Source organism: Barbus barbus (genome assembly GCF_936440315.1).
Source record: "Barbus barbus genome assembly, chromosome: 5".
Taxonomy (NCBI): domain Eukaryota; kingdom Metazoa; phylum Chordata; class Actinopteri; order Cypriniformes; family Cyprinidae; genus Barbus; species Barbus barbus.
This window is the reverse complement of record NC_136733.1, coordinates 37,485,451-37,509,491: the sequence shown is the minus strand read 5'-3', so window position 1 is coordinate 37,509,491 and position 24,041 is coordinate 37,485,451. Positions and strand designations below refer to the sequence as shown.

The 24,041-nt window shown below is 37.2% G+C and overlaps 1 protein-coding gene across 1 annotated transcript in view; it reads left to right on the top strand.

The window, feature by feature from the left end:
• The window catches only part of LOC306869959 (rho guanine nucleotide exchange factor 28-like), a 73,465-nt gene that overhangs the window by 26,925 nt on the left and 22,499 nt on the right, over nt 1–24,041 (top strand). Inside the window, exons 4-17 of the mRNA XM_079416935.1 lie at nt 751–1,227; nt 4,806–4,986; nt 5,136–5,325; nt 6,792–6,840; nt 7,931–7,977; nt 8,208–8,274; nt 15,774–15,874; nt 17,858–18,147; nt 19,237–19,432; nt 19,830–19,944; nt 21,738–21,824; nt 22,521–22,563; nt 23,042–23,143; nt 23,646–23,769. Of these exons, the coding sequence (XP_079273061.1) occupies nt 751–1,227; nt 4,806–4,986; nt 5,136–5,325; nt 6,792–6,840; nt 7,931–7,977; nt 8,208–8,274; nt 15,774–15,874; nt 17,858–18,147; nt 19,237–19,432; nt 19,830–19,944; nt 21,738–21,824; nt 22,521–22,563; nt 23,042–23,143; nt 23,646–23,769 (2,069 nt within the window). The remainder of the gene's footprint in view (nt 1–750; nt 1,228–4,805; nt 4,987–5,135; nt 5,326–6,791; nt 6,841–7,930; nt 7,978–8,207; nt 8,275–15,773; nt 15,875–17,857; nt 18,148–19,236; nt 19,433–19,829; nt 19,945–21,737; nt 21,825–22,520; nt 22,564–23,041; nt 23,144–23,645; nt 23,770–24,041) is intronic.

Below are 24,041 nucleotides of genomic sequence, written 5' to 3'. Positions count from 1 at the left end.
ATGAATGTGTTTCTATGGAAACAAATATTTATAAGGCAACATGTACCTGAAAGAAACAGTTCAGTCCTAAAACATAATGAAACAGAGATATGAGCTTATGTTACCTGATGGTTTTAAGTGTCAGTGAAAGCAAAAATGAGCCATTGCCTGATTTCTTCCTATAATACAAAGTTCCAGTGTTCATAACATCCTGTTTTTGTGTTTTGCCATGTGACCTGAATCAAGACACTAACACAAGATAATACTGTGATGTACAAATATTACCCTAGTTTTTAGTGTTTCAGACGTATTGAAGGACTTGTCCTTTCTTCAGCAGCCTTTAGTTTAAGATTTACATTTACATTTATTCATTTAGCTGACGCTTTTATCCAAAGCGACTTACAATTGCTATATATGTCAGAGGTCGCACGCCTCTGGAGCAACTAGGGGTTAAGTGTCTTGCTCAGGGACACATTGGTGTCTCACAGTGGATTCGAACCCGGGTCTCTCACACCAAAGGCATGTGTCTTATCCACTGCGCCATCACCACCCCGATGCTGTAAAACAAAGCTAAGCAAAAACACAAATGACAAAATATAAAAAAAGAAGACCGAGCATCTGTCGGGGAACACTGAGGGAATCAAACAAAATTAAGCAAATACAGTGCGGTTAGACAACAAGGTAAACCTGATCAAAATGTAGTTCATGATGAGCAGATAGAAGAGGTATCATTTAACATATTTGTACCTTTCTCACCTTTTCTCCATCAAGGCCACGATGTTCCAGAGAAAGTGTCTGTGGAGGTCTACTGCTGTTCGAGGGACAGCAGGAGTCCCATCAGTCTCCTCTGCAATTCAGGACCGCTCTCTCTGGAGTACATACGGGATGAGGCACAAGAGGTTGTGGAGCAGCTCATGAACTTGACATCCAGCAGCTATCAGGATATCCTAAGGAAATTCTGCCCAGAGAAAATGTTTTCATCGGAGACCAACCATTTAGACCAGACTGGGACAGATGGGGTTTGTGATCCAAAGGAATTATTTCGATTGGAAAGCCTAGCAGAACAGGGGCTCAATATTTGTGAACAGGGGAATTTCAGCCAGAGAGAAGCCTCAGGAACATCAGAGTTTAATCCAGAGCACAGATGCACAGTGGGACAACACAGTGCGTTTGATGAAAAAATCACACGGGCGCTGGCTAACTTGCACTTTCTGGGATGGGACAGCCAAGCTGGACAGGAGAAGCAAGGTTAGTCAGTTTCATATTGTCGTTACTGCTAACCTTTATTTCACTCCTGTCTACGACACTAGATTCTGACCATTATGTACAAATAAATGGGCAAAGTCTTCAAACAAATTAGGTCTCAGAAAAGAAGTGCACTTCAAAGCACCATAACCCAGACTGCCATTATATTCATGTGATTTATGTTTTGGAAACACAGATCACCTTTCTGAAACATTTAGAGCCTCTTGTGATCTGTACAGATGTGCTATTGCCATTTAAGATACTGCTTGAATGGACTGTTTGAATTACATTCTGATTGCATTATCCATGTAGGTGTATAACTAACTTTTGTTTTGGACAGGTTTAGATGTATGGAGCTCTGCACCATGTTTGTTATGGCTCGTTAGTGGAACACAGGATTAAATTCAACAGTACTTTAGTTACAACTGAGTAACTCGAAGTAATAGTGTTTTGTGTTCACTTGGAAGCTAGACTCATTAAAGTGAATGGTTTTAAGGTCCTGGGCCAATGAATCTGTGCATAAAATATATATATAATATAATATAGTGCGTGTCTGTGAGAGAGAGAGAATGTTTGACACAAAAACAAAAAAAACTTTCAGGATTTTTATCCACATCTTAGTTTTTTGTGCATTGGGTATTTCCAATTTGAGGAAACACTGTTGCGTCAGAGCAGGTTATCAGGATGAGTGTTAGCAACATGCTTCTCATGTGACAGACAGCCAATATAAACAAACAGTGATATAGACTAGAATAGTGCACAATAATTTGACTAGTCTTGTTTGCCAGAGCAAAATTTCAGTTTAACTCCTAGAATATTGTTCATGGAATATTTTTTTTCTCACATACAAGATCTATGTTTCTTTTAAAAGTGTTTTAATAGATGTGTTCAGTTTGAATTATATACTGAAATATTGCATTGCATATTTGTGTATATTTACTTTTTTTTTCTTCTTATGTTTGGCTTCATTTAGTTACAGTAGAATTAGGAAATCTTCAGAATTAGGAAATCGTACACAAAATAAATATGAAAAAATACAAATGTTCAATGCAGAATATTCTGGAATGAAAATAATAATGATATATAGGTTCTTCTCTTGAATATAGCAATATTTTAATATGGATACTAGATTGATGTTTTATATGTAAATAAGGTGTGTGTGTGAAATACAGTGCAGTGTAGTAGTGGTTATGGTCTCTAGTTCTGTCTAAGTGAGGATGGATACAGTGCCCATTCCATCATGGATCATTAACTAATTTCTTGAACAGTGAGAATGGAGAGAGATTTAAAGAATGTCTCTAGTGCACACGGGGCCCCTTACATAACACTAGCGATTGTTTGCAGTAAATTGCACAGCTGAATTAGCGTTCATTTCATTGCTTTGTCTGAAGAACGGCGTGTCAGCTTTAATTAATGACAGCACTCTTTAGCAACGTTCTTGTTAGTCTCAGGGAAGGTAACAGCAATTTATCTCACAAGTGTACTGCTTGTTTGAAGTGTATCAAAGCAACCTGGATATTCACTTATTGGATATGAATATGTTTATATAATCCTTTAAATTAGTTGCATGCCACTGAGAACTATTGTTATTGGCAGTTTGCTGACAAAAACAGCTTTAGCATGCTACACTTTAGAAATTTCACCAACAAAAACCAAGCAATCCTTTATCTCTCAAACAAATAACTGGTTTGGTTTCAGCAACTTCTTGCAAAATATATAAGTGGCTTGTTTGCAGAAAACTGAGAGCAGTGTGATTTGGCTATGGACATGTTGCCTCACTTCGCTGACACTTCTCTTTTAAATCAAAACAGCAGTTCGACTACCACTATCAACATGAGCAAAGAGTCATAGACATCTGTTAAATCAATTAAGGTGTGTGTGAGTTCGTGCATGCATGCTGTGTTTTACAAACCCACCAATCTGGTTTAGAGTCCCCTCTTTAGTTTGTCTGTCAACACTCAGTAACTTGTCCTCAGTTCCACTGAACCAGGACAAAGAAAATAATCCCACACCTATTCAATGCTTTATACACTTGAACCTCCTGTATTTCATTCATATGAAGATGAACTGATTGTTTATGATTAGTCTACTTGATGGAAATCATTTTGAATTTGCATTTGCTGAGTATTGTGATAACCTGATGAGCAGGCCTTGACTCAGTTCTACACATTAAATATCTGTGGCCCACGCACACTTCTGGGAAACACTAAAACAATAAAGAGGAAAACCGAAAAGGTCCCACATTCAATGTAATTAGATTTTTTTTTTTTTTCTCAAATCATCCAAAAGGCTGACTGGACTTCTCCAAGGACCATATTCAACCCTTGGGCCCTGTCTTTGACACCCCTTCATTATACACCTTATAGAGACCATGTGCAAAGTGCTTGCCATAGGTGTTTGTCACCCTACCTCATGTTTATGACCAGATGTGTACCACACAGAGATTAGCTATCTGTTTGAACTCGAAGCCATCGATGTGGATGTCCACAAGTGTTTTTTTTTTTTAGACAGCATTATATTATCAGACTGCTGCTTGTTTGCAAAGAGTACAAAGCACAGATGTGCGTGCATACAAATAACATCTTGTGTGTATTTTAGAACTTTTAGACTAATATGCCAAATGGGCTCCTGATTTCTTATAATTGTGGAGATTTTATTATTATTATTATATTTGTTGAAACTCGTGTGGTTTAATATACTGTATATTCGTCAATAAGAACAATATTTATTAAAATATTAATGATTTCAGAAAAAGAAATTATACCTGCAATAGACTAAATATGGGGGTGGAATTAAAAGAGAACTTTGCCATGCATCACTGAAAAGCTTGACACACACCCTCTTCAAATTACAATATCATGTCTACACTACACATAGGGGTGGGCGATATACCGCTAGACACTATTTACAGAGAAAGAAAACACATGTTTAACAGTATATTGGAACCGGGCAGCTCTTAAAGTGACAGCAGTCTAATATTCCTGCTGTCTGTCATTCATCATGTTAATCAAACAAAAACAAAAAGACAAAATCTCTCACTGCTCTTGAGTAAATCACTTTTGTAACTTTAATAAGAAGAAATATATTTGGTTTACACCGTGAAGAATATGCAGTGTTTTTATACATGTTATTGCTTTATACAATGTATGTAGCATTTCTTATATATTTGTTCTATTGTAGTTTTTTTTTGTTCTATTGCTTGAAATTAGTTTATTCTTATTTAATCACTTACTGTTTCCTTCAGTGAGCTTGTTTTTTTTTTTTTTTTAATTTAGGCTAGTATTTGTTTATTTGTGATTGACACTGGTGACAAGAATTATGACGTTGACATCATTAAAGACCTTATTTAAAGCAAAAATAACTATATTGTTACCGTGAAATAAAATTTCTCATATCATGACATTAGATTTTGGTCATATCGCCCACCCCTACCCACAATACTTTTATGCTCTTACATCTCATAAATAGCTATTTTTTTATTGTATTTGTTAGTGAAATTAAATAAAACCTTTTATAAATATTAAAAATATACTAGGAAAAAGTTTCCCAAGTCTGAATATTTATCGTTCTCTCTCTTTTAGATCTCCTTTCCAGGGAAACGCCTCTACATGTGGCCAAACATATGGGGTTCCCCCACCTCAGTCACTTCCTCCTGGAGTCTGAAGGTCAGAGGATGGTTCCCATAGTCAACAAGGAAGATCATAGTCCTCTCACGCTGGCTCAGAAGCACAGAGACCCGACGCTCATCGGTGCTCTAACAGAGTGAGTCACTACATCCAGCCTGACACAATACACTATAATTAGATTACATGTGAAAAAGATGCATTAATCACTGATGTGTCACCTCAGTCATTGATCCAGTGTACAGTAGAGGCTGAGATTCATGTGTCTTATGACTGTGTTATGATCAGTCCCTCTAGTTGCAGTGCATGGAGGCCAGTGTGGATGTGTCCGAAGTGGACTGACGACTCTCACCAGCTTCGTATCTGCCCTGTCACCGAATCTATTAGTCTGACGGTGAAAAACAGCACACATATAGATGCACAGCACAGTATCCAGCTGTACAGAGAGAAGAGCAGAGAGCCAGATGCACTTGCAAGGGTGAGTCTGCATTGAACACAATTTTTCTTTGATTCCTTTCTATTGTAGAGCTATCGAAAGAATGTGGAAATCTCATGGTTATTGTTTACAAAAGGAAGGACTGGGAAAAGACAGACAACAAACACAACAGAAAGGATCAAATTACTATTTTTTTTACATAGCGGTTATTTATAGCAACAAAGAAACATAGAAAATAACTGCTAAGATGAGCCTAAACAGGACTTTGTTTAATCTTTGCCTAAAAGGCGGTGTATAAGAGACAGAAAATGATTTTTAACTAAGCTTAACAATAAGCTTTTCTAAAGTTTTACCAGTTAAAAATAAACGCTATAATTTCTATGCCATTACAGAACATAATTGGAAAACTGATGACTGTTTTTAGACAGCTTTTGAATACAAATTTCAAACACTCCCCCAATTTGCTGGTGATTCAGATCAAAGGTTCAAGGTTCAGCTGGTTAGCATAGACTTGACTCATCCATCATCTGGACCCCAAAATCATCTCTCCGTTGACAGTTATTCAAAAGAATTCAAAATTCTTTGTGTACTCTCAGTAAATATATGGCTAAAATGTATTTTATTATGGATTAAATATTTTATGTGCTTTCCATATTTTATGGAAGAGAATGTATTTTAACACTCCAGGTGAAATAATCCCTAATTTGAAATACACCTCTCAGATGTCCACCCTCTCTTCATTTTTCATCATAAACCCCTAAGAGCAGGTTACAGGAGAATAATGTATAAAACAGAGTTTTATGAGTCCATAAATGACTAAAGTCATAACTTTGGAAACTTTTATTGCAGTTAATGGTATCATTTACAGGTATTGCTTTGAGCAGCAGACTGGTATTTCTCATAACAACTGTTGGCAGACAGAACCAGATCACTAGAGAGATTACAAGTGCTGTAAATCATGTACCTGTGATGGTTCTCTAAACTGTTTTTTTAGAAGTAATTTTACATAGTTTAATACGTAAATGTACAGTACCATTTAAAGGTTAGGGATTGGCTTTTATATGCTTTTGAAAGAAGTCTCTTATGCTCATCAAGATGGCATTTATTTGATCAAAAATACAGTAAAAAAAAATATATATATTTTAAAATGTAATTTATTTCTGTCACTTTTGATCTATTGCCTCCTTGCTGAATAAAAGTATTAATTTCTTTAAAATATTTCTTACCTCAAACTTTTGAATGTATAAATGTCCATTTATAAATGTCCATTGAATGTATTATATGTCCATAAATTGTTGACCTTGTGTTTGGAATTTCCATAACATACGTGTATAAATCCATGGGAAAGCATCACTGTATAGTCAGATCAGATTAAGTACAGCCATTATGCGAATTATTCACAAACCAAAAAGGTTGATCAGGAATCCACTACATTCCAAACAGTTATTCCACTGATGCCAAATGCAAATGTGATTCTGTATCAGACTTGACAGTTTAACACGTTACAGGTGGGGCCTTCAGAAGAGAGCATACACAGATCTGATGTATGTGACACAGGTAAGACAGAGCTCATTTCTATGCATTTTACCCCAATACACAGACTAAAATATCTGTCAGTTTTTTTTGTTGTTTTTTTTACCCTTGTTAGCAATAATAAACTCAATCTGAATTATTAAACAATTTTCAGCAGCAGTCTGGGATTTCGACTGATATTTGTGGGTTTCTGGAAATTAGATATAAGCCGTGTGGTGAGAATTCAAACTCCACAAGATCAGTTCTGGTTCATATTATTATTTTTCACTTTATTTTAGTCCTCCTGTCTTGGGTTTATTTTATGAAAAGTTTCTATATTTTGCTCTCGCCAAGGTCTTGTTTCACGTTTCATCCTGCTGATGTGATAAATGTTCTTCTCTTCTGGCTCTCACTTAACCTCAATCCTCCTTCTGTTATTTCACTTTCTCTTTTTCTGTTTGTCTCTTGTTCCTTTCCCTCTTCTTGACCCCAGCTCTCCCCACACCCGACTCTCTCTCTCTCTCTCTCTCTCTCTCTCTCTCTCTCTCTCTCTCACTCTCTCACTCACTCTCTCTCACTCTCTCTCTCTCTCTGTCTGTCACTGTGATTTAGGTCTGGCAGGGTTGTTAGAGTACATTGGGTGAATTTGGCTCAGTCAGGAGGACATTGTGGTAGAATGTGGGATGAGGAGTACACATACACTAATACACACACATACACAGAGCACTCTTTGTGAGGGACCTCCGGCTGGTTTCCCAAACATGTCCAGTATGAGGAGACACATTCCTACTGGGTGGGCCGAGAGACAGAGACACTATATGTTTGGGAGGGGTAAGAGGACAAAATGAGATAAATAATCTGCTTACAGTTCGACAGATCTAGAAAAAAACCCAGTGTGATGTAAATGCCATTAAGAAACACAGGGAGATTGCCAGTTCGTTGTGTTGACAGCAGGAGCCTCAGCAGGTTTAGCCTCTGTGACCCTGTGAACTTAATGTGCAGACACTTCCTGCCACGGCTCACCATGGTGATAGGTGTCTCGATTTTTCCAGCAGAAAGGCTTGTTTGTGCTCAAGTTGGCAATTGTGTATTGTGGAAATCAATTTTTGTGTTACTTGTTGTTTCTGTTCCTTAGATCTGAACAGCCAGCTGAGAATCAAGGATGAAGCTCTGGTGGATAGTGTGAGTGGAGTTATTTTTGTGTGCGAGTGTGTCTCAGTCAATTCCTGGAATCAGAAACACAATAATGGATCACTTAGTCTTCTTTAGACCTGCCATATGTGCTCTTGTAGTGTTTTTCTGTTTGCTAATGGACAGATGTTCATGCCCGTGTTCTTATTTTGGTCTGTTTTTGTTCTTGAAAACGACTGAATTGTGGTGTGTGAGTGTGTTTTTCTCGTCTTGTTTGTCAGGTCTTTGAAGAACAGCTTGTTCTCTGTCTGGATGAAGAGGATGAAGATCTAAACACATTTAACTCAGGTTCGCATGCATATATCCAGGGAATAATTTTATTTTCCACAAACATATTAAGCACCACAACTCTTTTAAACATTGATAATAATAAGAAATGTGTGAACAGCAAATCGGCATATTAGAAGGATTTCTGAAGGATCATGTGACACTTGAACACTGGAGTAATAATGTCGGAAATTCAGCTCTGCCATCGCAGGAATAAATAATATTTTAAAATATATTAAAAAAAGATCAGTTATTTGTAATCAAATTTGACAATATTGCTGTTTTACTGTATTTTTGAACAAACAAATGCAGCCTTCTTTCAAAAAGAGTAAACAATCTTACCAACCATGAACTTTTGAATAGTAGTGTAGTTGTAATATTAGTCGGTGGAGTTTGAAATTAGCATGTTGCTAAGCTAACAACATAACACTCAAATAAGGATAAAAAAAATAGCATACACGCATATATTGGGTAAAATAACTAATTTTAATATGTTTTTATTTTTTAATAATCAACATTTCTTTGTAGTGCCGTCTTGAAATCTTTTCATTGAGCTTGTTGCAGTGCATTATGGTTCATTAGAATGCTGACTAATGCAAAAGAAGGGATTATGGCAGGCAGCATAATTAAGTTGCTTAATGTATCTTTAAGAAGCTCACTAGGTTTTAAAGACCATTTAAGATGCTGGAATTGAGTATGGAAAGGTCATGTTGGAATTCTGATGTCGGTAAGGTACAAGCCATTTTTGCTTTGTTTCAGTAGACATTGTGTTTGGACTGGAGAGCATTTTTTAATGGCCTATGAACAGAGGTGGGCAGAGTATCTAAAAACTACTAAAGTACAAGTAATTATAGAAATAATTTTTGTTGATCAAGGCTTTGAACAGAATCGTCTCTAAAGAGCATTTGAAAGTGGCTTATTGGAAAACTAGCTTACAAATTTTTTCCTACCGCATGACAAGATAATAACATTGTCAGCATTAAATGTATAATTGCTGCTTTTTGCAGTGCAAATTTAGTTTGTTATGAAAATAACAGTACGTTTTTGTCAGTTATTTTCCCTACGGATTGCTGCATTTCTTACAGATTTCTGCTCCTTCGAAATCGTATAGGTGAAGTAGCACTGTAAGATTACATTTGTTTGATGCATTATTGAGAGAGGGATTGCGTGTGAATAAGTGTTGTACCTGTTTAAATCATGCTTTCACCTGAAAATATTCAGTATCTAGAAGGAACAAACAAATTCCTTGAGAAATATAACTTCCCGCTCATGTCCATTGCCGTCATCATAGCCTTCACATTCTTTCTGATTTGAGTGATCATTCTCTATCAAACTAGCTAAATATGTTTAACGTGAATTCTTGCTAAATATGCAGTTACAGTGGCATGCAAAAGTTTGGGAACCCCTTGCAGAATCTGTGAAAATGTGGATAATTTTACCAAAATAAGAGAGATCATACAAAATGCATGTTATTTTTTATTTAGTACTGTCCTGAATAAGATATTTTCCATAAAAGATGTTTACATATAGTCCACAAGACAAAAAAATAGCTGAAATTATTAAAATAACCACATTCAAAAGTTTGGGAACCCTTGGTTCTTAATACTGTGTGTGGTTACCTGGATGATCTACGACTGTTTTTTTGTTTTGTGATGGTTGTTCATGAGTCCCTTGTTTGTTCTGAACAGTTAAACTGAGCACTGTTCTTCAGAAAAATCCTCCAGGTCCTGCAGAATCTTCAGTTTTCCAACATCTTTTGCATATTTTAACCCTTTCCAGCAGTGACTGTATGATTTTGAGATCCACCTTTTCACGCTGAGGATGATTGAGGGACTCAAACACAACAATTAAAAAAGGTTCAAACATTCACTGATGCTCCTGAAGGAAACACGATGCATTAAGAGCCGGGGGTGAAAACTTTTTGAATTTGAAGATCAAGGTAAATTGTACTTCATTTGTCTTCCAGGAAACATGCAAGTATCTTCTGTCGTGTCAGAAGGGCAGTACTAAATGGAAAAATATGATATTTCAACAAAATAAGAAAAATTTGGACATCTTCATCCTGTTCAAAAGTTTTCACCCCCCGGCTCTTAATGCATCGTGTTTCCTTCTGGAGCATCAGTGAATGTTTGAACCTTTTTTAATTGTTGTGTTTGAGTCCCTCAATCATCCTCAGCGTGAAAAGGTGGATCTCAAAATCATACAGTTACTGCTGGAAAGGGTTCAAATATGCAAAAGATGCTGGAAAACTGAAGATTCTGCAGGACCTGGAGTATTTTTCTGAAGAACAGTGCTCAGTTGAACTGTTCAGAACAAACAAGGGACTCATGAACAACCAACACAAAACAAAAAAACAGTCGTGGATCATCCAGGTAACCACACACAGTATTAAGAACCAAGGGTTCCCAAACTTTTGAATGTGGTTATTTTAATAATTTCAGCAATTTTTTTGTCTTGTGGACTACATGTAAACATCTTTTATGGAAAATATCTTACTCAGGACAGTACTAAATAAAAAATAACATGCATTTTGTATGATCTCTCTTATTTTGGTAAAATTATCCACATTTTCACAGATTCTGCAAGGGGTTCCCAAACTTTCGCATGCCACTGTATATTATGGGCCGTTGGCATGAATTGTACTCGTGGTGAAGTGAAAACCATGACGCTCCGACTTCTAAAAATTCCGCTCCTCCCTCCACTCATAGGGCATGCCCCAGAAAAAAAGAGACAGCGCGCTTAAAATTAACTACGCATTTCTTAACATTGCATTAAAATGAAGTAATGAGAGGAACATCACCCAGTTTTCAAATCAAGTTAGAGTAAAAGTTCCCACCTTTAAATCTACTCTTGACTCAAAAACATTTACTCAAGTAAATGTAATGGAGTAAATATACTTCATTACCCACTTCTGCCTATGAAGTTCTTATATGTAAACATCAACATTTGATGTTGACTACTGTTGCTTTGTGTTGCATGCATGAGAAGGGCTTATTGAATATGGAAAAATCATGAATTTTCTTATTGGGCCAAGTTAACTTAATTTACTTCAGTGCAGTTGCATCTGTTTTTCACTTTAATTTAAAAGGATTCTTTGAGGTTAGAGCAGAATCGTGTTCATTCAAAACAGACATCTTGTGTTTTAAACATACTCTCAGTGTATTACAAGTACAATTACAAAGTAGCAGGCACTGGCAATGGAACTTTACCATCTAAATGAAATTGTGCAGACCTTCTGTTCAGTGTTCATTGAATAGTTTCAGGTTGTTGTAGCTCAAGGGGGAAAAGTGCCTTCTGGATTGCAGGCGCTGGTATTGCTCTTAAGGATCTGCTGTCCTTGGTTCAAAAACTGCTGTTTATTTATTAAATATATTTTATTTATTAGGGGTGTTTTTTTTGGAGGAAGATAGGGAGATTTGTAGCTCAGCAAGGAGGACTCAAGGTGGAACTCTTTTCTTTTGCAATGGCTTTGGCCCCTTTAACCCAACCACCCTTTCACACCGACATTAACAGTTTCAACTGTAAAGTGGAGGCAGGAATGTTAACAAGCTTAGATTTTTGAACTTGCACAAAAGCTGACATTTAGGATAATGCTTTAAAATTTAGCCCATCTCCCAGAACGTGTTCCTCATCTTAATACAGATGCTTTCTCCCACTTGCTTTGTTCAGAAAGCAAAATGATTCCCAAACAGGTCTATGTTTAGTTGGTTATTGGGGTCTTTGAAAAGATTTAGTTTGGTTTAACCTAGAAAAAAAGACTACTTTAGGTTTTAATTGGAAATCTCATGATTTTTTTTTTTTTTTACGTTTTGGTTTTTAAAGGAAGATGATGTTGGAAAGTAGGATTGTCAGTTTAAATTAAATTTGATCAAATGAACAAATTGCACAAGATATGCAAATATCTTGATCTTTTTTTGCCCATAACTTTTGAAAAGTATTAGTACATAGTACCCATGATAATGATTAATGATTATATTTAGACATTTTATTTAATTCGCATTCACTTGCAGTGTGCAACCCATTCTCTTCATTTGAGCTATACTGAACTATCATTCCCTTATTTCTCATTTTAAAACACAAATCCAGTCTCCCACACACAGACATTTAGCCACTAACAACTCTGGAGGGAGGAGAGAGCTGGGGTTGGAGCCCAGATTTCATGAGAGACTGAAACAGTCACAGTCCACAGAAAAGAGCAGGCCGACTGGAAGCAAACCTTTTTGGAGGTCTCTATTTAATCTGAATGGACAATTCCGCCGTCATAAAAATAAAGGAATAAGAACACGTACAAAAGGACTAAATCTGACGTTTTTGTTTGCTCACCTTCATCTCAGGAGATCTGTCTTCATAAAGAGGATTTTCTAAGGAGCCGCACCCAGAAATATATAATTATTGAGTTGCAGCGCACTCATGGTACAATTTAAAAAATCCTAACCTGTGAAATAAGACTTCTGTTGGGCTTTGAGACCTTTGGTGAACTGAATGAGTCTGCTGTTTGGATTACTGGAGCACAAGGATGGATACATACACACACTGAGTGGTTCTCTAGCAGAGACTGAATGTCCACCATATAGTTGGATTTTGTAGGATTGACTTTATGGGATTAGAGGTTGGTTTGGTTTGAATTTGTTATTTTGTTGCAGATCACGGTTTAATTTCAGTGTTATGTTAATATAAATTAATATTTTATTATATACAATTACAATAATATTACTCGTATATATTTTTTTATTTATCATTAGCTATCAGCTCAGCATTGCTAGTTTTGATTTTTCAGTAATGTCATGTTTTAAATAGAGGACATGCAGGACAGATTTCCTTGCAAAATGTCAGATGGTCAATTCTGACATGAACCCAGAGTCTTTGATTTGTGCAGCTGTTTGTCAATTTCAGATCATGTTCTAGATTATGTTGTGGGCCACCACTCTGGGATTGGTTTGGGATTGTTATCAAAATTTATGAATGTGTGTTGCAAATCAGTTTGGCCCCCCCCTTTTACAGTTATTGAGGTCATGTGAGAAGTTGCATTACAAATTAGGTTGGTTTGGATCATGAATTTATGAAAACATTATTATGCTAATTTGTTCCACAGTAAAATTCCAGTTTGTTGTATTGTTTGTTTATAAAGAGTAAGAGGCCCTCCATGGTTTTTTTTTTTTTTAGCGTGTATGGTTAATGATTCCTAAACCTTGGCTGACCTTTCAGATTCCTACAGACACCTTCATTTGAAAATCCCTCTGTCGTGCTCTCCCAGGTCCAGTTTGAGTCCTGACTCTGCCTGCAACAAAAAAGTGCGAGTATAGAGTGTCGAGACTGAGCCCACCTTCTCCGATACGCTCGCAAACACTCACAGACTCATCTCCTCAACGCTTATCTGAGGAATCTGCATTTTTTAGAAAGGTGTTTTCTGCATAACTCCTTGGCGATTTTACTGTTATGTGTTTCACAAAACGGAGCAGTTGAGGAAAATTAAAAACATGGACTCTGACTCAGACTCTCCTTTTAACTACTCATGGCCATCCTTCCCAAAGATGAGAATCCGGAGACGGACATCAAAAGCAGGTAACTAGAGATGAATGATGCATGCAACAAAGACACACAAATGCAACGCATGAAGAAATCACAAAGTATTTGATTGTCTCGCATGACTTTAGTTTTTGTCCATTGTTTCTGGTCTGTGGTGCAGGGCAGCTTTACAGGCTTAATTCAGCAATGAGTCAGAGCTCAAATAGCTGGTTCTGGTTCTGTACAATGGGACTTTCAAGCCAGGCTTGCAGTGAAATGTTTTTGATTGGACATTACAGTGGTTATTCTGCTGGTATTGGTTTTTTCATTTCTCACCTCAAAAATGTTTATGGTCATCCTGACCGAAAATGCTGTAGTTAAAGGAAGGATAAAGAAAACTGCCTGTCACAGGTCAAATTAAGCCGAACTGCGTTATCCAGTTATTGTGTTAGTATTGCTTTAGATCTGAGTTGATGGGGATTCAGCACACATGAGCCCGGTGTTTGGGTTTCCTGCAGATGTGTGATTCACCAAGTATCTGAATGAAGTGTGTGTGTGTGTGTGAAGTTGATGTCAGTATCTGGTTTTTCCGTTATTGTTGGAAGGCCTTCACATGCATTCATGTGCCCCGGCAAGATATCGGAATCTCACTTTCACGTAAACGCACACATCATCTTTACCAAGACACACACAACTAATTATGTGCCAACATATACAGAGCTTTCCCTTGAAAATGTAGACTTGGTGTGTTTTTGTTTGTTTGACAGTGTCGGTGGCAGTTTTTGTCATGTGAATGGATTGGTACATGTGTAAATGTTTGTTTGTTTGTTTGTTTGCACAGAGCTGTATAGGTCGTTACAAGTGTGTGTGTGTGTGTGTGTGTGTGAGAGAGAGGCTGAATGTCTTTTTCTTCTATTTTCTTTATACACTGCACCACTTTGACTGCATTGGGACCACACATTGTGTGTGTTTGTGCCTAGAAGATAATTTATTATTTAACCGTTTCTTTTTCATAGTTTAGGATTTATTAATGGAGTTCTCTGTTATTTAAGTTAGTAGCAGATTTACTTAATTGCTCACTTTGTTTTATTTCTCATTTCTAAGTTGCTTTGAAACTATAAAGATTTAAAAGTGAAAGGATAAGTGTCTGCTGTGAGAAACAATATACACTGTATTATACCATTCAAAATTATACCATTCCTTTGGGGTTGGTGAGATTTTTTTTTTATTTTTATTTTTCCTTATGCTCATCAATGCTGTGCTTGTTTTAATTAAAAATACAGTTGAAATAGTAATATTGTAAAATATTAATAAAACAAAAAAAACACAGTTTTCTATTTTAGAGATTAATTTTCAGCATCATTGCTCCAGTCTTCAGTGTCACATTATACTTCAGGAATCGTTCTAATATGCTGATTTGGTGCTCAAGAAATATTTCCAGAAAGTTCAAATGAAGAGCCTTTTATTTGAAATATAAATCTTTTATAATGTTATACATTTCTTTACTCTCACTTATGATCAATTTAATGTGTCCTTACTGAATAGGGACAGCAGATGAAATTGTGATTTGTAGCTAATTCTGGGGCAGTTTTTGACTGTCTATTGTCCCTTTTAAATAACGAATTAAAATAATAATAATAAAAGTGTTTATTTATATCTCAAAAAAATATTTGTTGGATCTCATTGCAAAATAAATGCAGATACATATAGAGTTAACTGTGCAAAAGGAAAGCAAAAGCCTTCCTAAAAAATGAAATGGCCATAAAGAGACCATGCTGTTGTGCTATTTTCTGTTTTACTGGTTTCTTCTGCCATCTTGGCATTCAGAGATTGTCAAAGCACTTGCGCGCACACACACACACTTTTCCAAACGGAACAAAGGCAGCAGCTTGTAAAGTGGCAGCTGATATTTACATTATTGTTTTCATTAGCTAACTTTTAAGTATCACTAACACTGCATTTCCATCCAGTTGTATTGACACGCATCAATTTGACAGCGTGTTTTGTTTTGACAGAGAAGCTGTCTTCCTCTCCTGGCTCCTGCACTCCATTTCACCTTCACTCCTCAGACGCTGCTGCCGTCAGGCTCACAGCCATGCTCACAGGCTCCGTTCAGGTCAGACGCCACACATATCGCTGCTCCTACAAATCAGCTCGCTCAGTATGCCAGATCTGCAGACACTCAGCTGTAACGTTTTTCATCCAAATCCCATCTCCTCCCTTCATTTACTGCATTTATCCAGTGATTGATCTCTGTGAAAGTCTCAGGGAAAGTCTTTATTTGATCTTGGAACGTTGTAGCCTGAATCTTAAACCACAACTCTTCTGCTGCCACAAAAGCCTTTAGTTTGACATTATTAAAGACATGCCGCTATGGTTTATGAGACTTTAGGCTTCATGTGTAAATTCTTAAAACCCTGTGGCAAAAGAACCGTTTTAATGGAGTCTGACTATATTAAAGGGATAGTTCACCCAAAAATGAAAATTGTCATCATTTACTTGCCTTTACTCTATGATTTTATTTCTTTTATTTAACTCAGAAGAAGATATTTTGAAAAATGTGCAATGAAAGTCAGTGGGGACCATTAATGTTTTGGACCCCATTGACTTTCACTGTATGGACAAAAATGGTTTCAAAGAAAGTAATACAGGTTTTATCAATGCCATGAGGGTGAATTTATTTTGTGTGTGTGTGAACTAACCCTGTTAAATCTGTTACTTCTTGTTACTTAATACTACTGCTACTTATTTGTACAGTGGTAAAAAATTATTTGATCCCCTGCTGATTTTGGACGTTTGCCCACTGACAAAGGAATGATCAGTCTATAATTTTAATGGTAGGTTTATTTGAACAGTGAGAGACAGAATAACAACAAAATAAATCCAGAAAAACGCATTTAAAAAAAGTTATACATTTATTTGCATTATAATGAGTCAAATAAGTATTTGACCCCTTCGCAAAACATGACTTAGTACTTTGTGGCAAAACCCTTTTTGGCAATCACAGAGGTCAGACGTTTCTTGTAGTTGGCCACCAGGTTTGCACACATCTCAGGAGGGATTTTCGATTTTCACGACCCATTTTCAATGCCCTGGCAGGCTTCAATGCCCTGGCCCTGATGGTACATGGCCCCTTCCATCGTCCCTTTGATGCGGTGCAGTTTTCCTGTCCCCTTAGCAGAAAAACACCCCCAAAGCATAATGTTTCCACCTCCATGTTTGACGGAGGGGATGGGGTTCTTGGGGTCATAGGCAGCATTCCTCCTCCTCCAAACACGGCAAGTTGAGTTGATGCCAAAGAGCTCGATTTTGGTTTCATCTGACCACAACACTTTCACCCAGTTCTCCTCTGAATCATTGGCAAACTTGAGATGGGCCTGTGCATGTGCTTTCTTGAGCAGGGGGAGCTTGCGGGCGCTGCAGGATTTCAGTCATTCATGGCGTAGTGTGGTGCCAATTGTTTTCTTGGTAACTATGGTCCCAGCTGCTTTGAGATCATTGACAAGATCCTCCCGTGTAGTTCTGGGCTGATTCCTCACCGTTCTCATGATCATTGAAACTCCACGAGGTGAGATCTATTATATTGAGACAGTTATTTTGTGTTTCTTCCATTTGCGAATAATCGCACCAACTGTTGTCACCTTCTCACCAAGCTGCTTGGCGATGGTCTTGTAGCCCATTCCAGCCTTGTGTAGGTCTACAATCTTGTCCCTGACATCCTTGGACAGCTCTTTGGTCTTGGCCATGGTGGAGAGTTTGGAATCTGATTGATTGATTTCTTCTGTGAATCTCAGCTCCTTACCTGTATAAAAGACACCTGGGAGCCAGAAATCTTTCTGATTGAAAGGGGATCAAATACTTATTTGACTCATTAAAATGCAAATCAATTTATAACCATTTTTGAAATTTGTTTTGTCGTTGTTCTGTCTCTTACTGTTCAAATAAACCTACCGTTAAAATTATAGACTGATTATTTATTTGTCAGTGGGCAAACGTACAAAATCAACAGGGGATCAAATAATTTTTTCCCCTACTGTATATGTATATAAACAAATATGCCATATGTACAGATATTTCTTTGTGTTCTCTTCTGATGTAGGACAATGACCTCAATATGAAGTACGCTGTTTCAGGTGTCACAGAGGACAGCTCTGGGACAGATAGTGGTGTGTGGCGAATGTCAGATACGGGGGTCTTATCACCAGGGACTGTGGATATGCCTCCAGCTGTTAAAGATGATGAAGGGCAGAGAGGACGGCAACACACTTCTCATTCTTTCTCTCCCACCTCTCCTGCGGGACTGATGCTGGATAGACTCATGCGGGCCACACGACCTGCTGAATTGACATATAACAGCTCAAGCTCACCTACAGAGTCATGTGACCTAAGGTAAGCATGCTAACATTGATGTTTTGTTGTGAAAGTCAGTTAATTTTGACACCGTACACTTTATACACTATCATTCAAAAGTTTGGGGTCGGTAAGGTTAAATTATGTAAAGTATATTATGCTTACCAAGGCTGCATGTATTTGATCAGAAATACAGTAGAAAAAAAAAACATTACTCTTCAGAATATATTTAATTTGATTAATTTTCAGCAGCCATTACTCCAGTCTTCAATGTCACATGATCCTTCAGAAATCATTCTAAAATGCTGATTTGGTGTTCAAGAAACATTTTTTTTTTTAATTATTAGCAATATTGAAAACCGTTGTGCTGCTTAATGTTTTTGTGAAAGTATTTTATAAATTTTTTGAAAGTTCATTAATTTTAAATGTAAATCTTTTGTTGCATTATAATTGTCTTTAATGTCACATTTGATGAAGTTAAATGCATTTCTTAAAAAAAAAAATGATCAACCCCAAACTTTTGAATAGTAGCTTATGTCCTCCGTTTATACTTGAAGTAGCCACATCAAGCACATGCCAACATGGATAGGTTGCATGACATAAAAAAATAATTCATACATTAAATGCAGGTTCACTTACATGTAAAATAAACATGGTTTCTTTGTGCTGACCACATGTGTTTTTGCGCAATGAATTATTGGCTGCGGAGAGCATGAACCCATCTGATGAATTTCACTGTTTGGAAAACATTTTAAGAACATTTTGTTTACTTGGGTACAATAACAAATTTGTACTGTATTGGGCACCGCTTTCCTTCTGAAGCAAAAACTTCTGCAGTAGAAGAACTGTGAAACCAGACACACAAACAAAAAAACAAACCCAGGGCAAACTGACAAGCTACCTGGCCCTGTTTGCTGGATGCATTTGCCTTGTAAAGCATAAGCCCAGAATCAATTTGAAAAATGTTTCCATGATTTAAAACATTTGCCTTTTTGTGGGATTCCAGCATAGTTGGAAAAGCGTTTGTGGCACACACAAAATGTATGAATTATTTACAAAGCACAAGTGATGCTCGTCTTACTCACAGTGGTTGTTGAGAATTTTTAGAAGTCCACTCCTCTCTCTAAGCCCGAGTCTGGTGGCCTTGGAAATGGACAGCGAGGAGGATGATGATGATGACATTTTAATGAAGAAGCCCCTCCCCCAGCCACAGCCTGAGCTCAAAAACAGCACAGATGATCGGATTATGTTTAGGCCCACCCCTGATCTTACCTGCACGCGTTCTCACTCCTCCTCTTCTGCCTGTAACCCCACCCCAGCAAAGGTACCAAACTTATTTTCCCAGTTTCCAACAGTGAGGTAAACTACCCTGTTGAATAAAACAGCATATGCTGGCTAGGTATGTTTTGGAGCATGGCAGCTGGTTTAAGCTGGTTATGAGCTGGTTTAAACTGATCATATGCTGGTCCTAAACTGGTCCTTAGCAACTAGCTCCTGCTCAGGCCAAGCTCATACCCAGCTTTATAACCACCAACTAAGGGCCAGCTTAAACCAGCTCAAACCAGCTACCATGCTTCAAAACATACCTAACCAGCATATCAACAGGGTATGCACAAATACAAACTACACTACTACAGATATTGCACATGATGATCATTACTTCATTTTTGAGCACTGTGAGATGGAAACTGAGTGAAAATGTTCATTATTTCTTTTTTCAGGATATTGAGCAGGGCATCCGTCTTCGCTCGTATTCCTACACCTCCCCCAAAATTAGCCTGCTGCCTCCACGGTTCAGTAGGGATGCCCACCCTCCACCCACCGACCTCAACCAGGGTCAGATCCTTTTACCTTTCACCATCCACCTCTCACTTTGCTTGCATTATGTCCCAAATGATGTGTGCATTTGCCAAGATTAGTGTTTTGCAGGGACAGATGACAGAAAGTCAAGTCAAATGTGAAAAAAACACAATCAGGATGGATGGGTAGATTATCTTTTTTTTTTTTTTTTTTTTTTACATACAGGTTATAATAATACTAGATAATCACAGGGCATAAACGAAAGTCCAGTTAGTCTGAGATCACATATCAAGTTTCTGAAAACATCTGTTTTTTTCTCATTGCTGAGAGTGACTGAGCATAGTCATAACATGCCTTGTGTTTCCTGTCTAGTCTGTTTTAAGCATGATGAGCTTTTAAGGGATGACAGGATTTGTTACTCGCTGAAAACTGAATATTTTCTTTTGGTTGTTTTTTTTATTTTTTTATAGCAAGATCAGAATATTTTTTTTTTTTTTTTTTTATGACCTGTTTGACGCTGTAAGTGTAAGCAGAGCATATTTAAGTCAGCCCCTTCTGGTTAAAGCATTCAGAGTGCATTGTGCAGTAAATCAAAATCCAGATCATTTGTGGTTTATTGTTGTAGGGGTTGTGTTCTGTTCTATGTAGATTAATTTCCATTTGGATGTAAATCAAGTAAATATTATACTTAATGATGATCAAGTTCACATACACTCCCAATAATGATTTATAAGTTTCTTAAATGCAGTATCCAATGTGGCAACCCAGATTTTTTTTTTTTTAATAGAGCTGTCAGTGTAAAAGTAGAACACAGTGCTGTTATAGTCACGATTCCGCCTTGATTGTGCACTGCTTACATATGCAGTATGAAACTTTCTTACTGTGTCATGGGTATTAAGCTAACATTTACAGTATTTAACTCATGATCTCCTTTTCATCAGTTGTTTTATCTCTTTAAAAAGGGTGTAACTACAAAATTTTGCATGTTTGTAATGCCCTCGGATGATCTACATTCATTAACATCCAGTGAGTCAGAGTATGTCCCGATAATTTCCAGTTTCTGTGGCTGTTGATGGTGCTGAATGTCATTTGGTAGCATCATCAAGCTTGTTCTATTCCATTCATCCAAGGCTGTCTAGTAGATTATTAATGTTTATAGGAAAATTCTGATGATATTTCTTTCAGGTTCTAATGTCTGTAAAATAATTTGTGGACACCAAAATAATAGCCTTTACACATGATCATGGGTTGCACTTTATACTCGATTACTAACAAAACTGTAGTGAACAGACACGCACTACTAACAAACATCCTCAAAACCAAGTAGCAAGCCAATGTAGACTGCTTTTTTGGGCATCATCCCTGCTGGAAACACCAATTCAGGATTGTAATTGAGGTTTTTAGTACATGGTAGCTGGTCTAAAGCTTGTAAACCATCATGGATCAGCAATCCATCTTCTACATCGTCTAACCAGCTTCATATGGGCAAGCTGGTTGATTGCAGCTGGTAGTCCAGCCGATGATGAGCTGAGCTGATGACCAGCTAACCACCTACCATGTTCCAAAACACAGCTGCATGCTTAAGTTGGATTTTCTAGCAGGGCCAGGCATGTTTGAATGTTTGGTTTTGAGACACAGCCAAAATGTGCTGCTGCTTGAGGATCCAGACATCATTAATGGAGGATCCAATCATCAAATCGCCTGTTTTTGGATCTTTCTGCTATAACATTTCTTAATTTATACAAATCCTTCCATTCAAAACTAGCACAGTATGTGTATGTAGAGAAGTGCCAGGCTGTAGTGAGTGTCATGTCCGCTGTGTCCTGTAGATGGCGCCCTCTCCAGCAGCAGTGGCACCAGATCTCTACTACAGGCACTGTCTCTGTCTAAATCTCTGTCTCTGCTCAACCCTGTTAGTAAGTACGGCCTCACCTGCTCACCCGCCTCTTACGCTGCACGCTGCTAACAACATAGCCCAACACTTCTGCTGCTGAAAGCGCTCGTGTTTATGTGGGAGAAAGTGATTTCTGAAAATAGATGGGGTTTTGTGTTTGTATAGTGTGTCAGTGTTATTTTATTATTATTTATGTAACGTTTCAGTGTTTATTCATTTTTGAATTGCCTTTTGTTTTTATACACTATTTTTAGTTTTTGTGATTTTGCTATGTGCTCCTATTATTTTTTTAATTTTTGTAATTTTATTTTTTCAACTCAACAAGTTTGTTTACATTTTTCATCTAATTTATATTTTATTTTATGTCAGTTTTTTGTTTAAATTCTCTAAAAAAATGTATTTTAATAGTTTTTAGTTTTTGTTAACAACAATGGTCTGGTGTGTGTACAGTATGTGTGAGGTTGCAAATCTCCATGGCTTTGCTTGCTGGTTGTGGAAGCCTAATTGCAGTGTGTCTGCCTTCACCCTCAAGGGGTTTCATAGTTATTTGATAAGATGTTTCTGGAAAGGAAGGCTGGTGTCATCAGTCTGTAGATGAATATGTTTATAGGGAAACCTATTATAAATTCTCAAAGATGTTTCTTTGAGTGTTTCAAAAGCCATTAAAAAAGTGGTCTTGACAGAAGCAGTCTAAATGATAAAATTCTCTTCTCCACAGAACATAGTGCCTGCAGCACATCAGAGCAGCCTCAAGAAAAAAGGTAATGCAGACCTCTAACAACTTGTCATCTCCACTGATCCCAGTGTTAGGTATTAACCAGAGAATAACTCTATATTAAGAACAATTCAACAAGTCACCTGTCATCCAAGAGGCTTTCTGTTGATTTGAAGGACGTGGCGCCTTTTTCAGGTGTTACCCTTTCCAAAGTGAATGCTATAGAATAGTGTTGTTTTTGTTTAATGAGCAAAAATGTTAATGTAAATGGACGCATAGATATGCATTGGTGGGTGACTGACATACAGTATGTCATATTGCAGCTCATATATCATCATCATCATCCATCTGTCAACTTATTTCCCTGCAGTATGTTTTTTTTTTTTTTTTTTTTTTTTTTTTTAACAACAAAGCACAATAGCGCCTTCCAGAGACAGTCTGTGTGTGTACACATAACATGCAATGTAAATGTATGTATCTGTTGTGTGTATGAACACTCAGAGTGCTGTACTGTACCTCTATAGGGAGTTAAGGTTTCGTAGACGCGCTCAGTCGGCTGACGATGAGACCAGCGTAGAGCTGGCCAACTCCCTCCAACACCTCACGCTGTCCGAATTCCTCAAAGAGTATGTCAATACAAAGCCCCAGTAGCCCCAAAACACCAACAACACCCTTGGCATGATTGTCTTAATAACCTAACCAGAATGCACTGTCACCCACGGGCATGAAATCACGTCTAATGCTTCTTAACGTCTGTTCACTTCACTGTGTTGACACTAAAATATGTAATAACACTGTTTGTGAACCTAACTGTGGTCCTTGTCTCACAACTCACCTCCCACCAAGCAAAGATTTCTAATCAGGTATGTGTGAAATGCAGAGAATGTCCGCACTGCTCAGGTGGTATGTCCTAGTTATGGCACAGAGGCTGATGACTAATTATTAATTTTCCTGTTGCCTGGAAAAGAATGCATGACTTGGTCTGAAACAAATGCATTAATGAAACTACCCAGCCACTGCATCGTGGTCTGAAAGTAAAAGCGGTGTTATCATTAAACACTCACTGGATAGGCATGTGTTTATAATGCACACCAGGTGATTTAATATAAGTGGGTTTTTGTGTTTCAGGATTGAGGAAGAGGAATGGGACAAATACATCATCCCTTCCAAAACAGAATCAGAAAAATACAAAGTCAGCCGCACATTCAGCTTCATAAAGAGCCGAATGTATAGCACTCGCAACAAGAACAAGGTAGACAGACATGTTATGTATACTGTATTTATATTTATACACTGCTTTTCAAAACATTTGGGCTGAGGAAGATAATACTTTTATTCAGCAAGGATACATTAAATTTATAGTAAAGCTAGTTATAATGTTACAAAAGATTTCTATTTCAAATAAATGCTGTTATTTTTTTACTTTCTAGAAACGTTTTTTGAGCACAAAAATAGCGTTCATTAAAGAATCCAGAAATAAAATTATCACAGTGTTTACAAAAATATTAAACAGCGAAATTGATA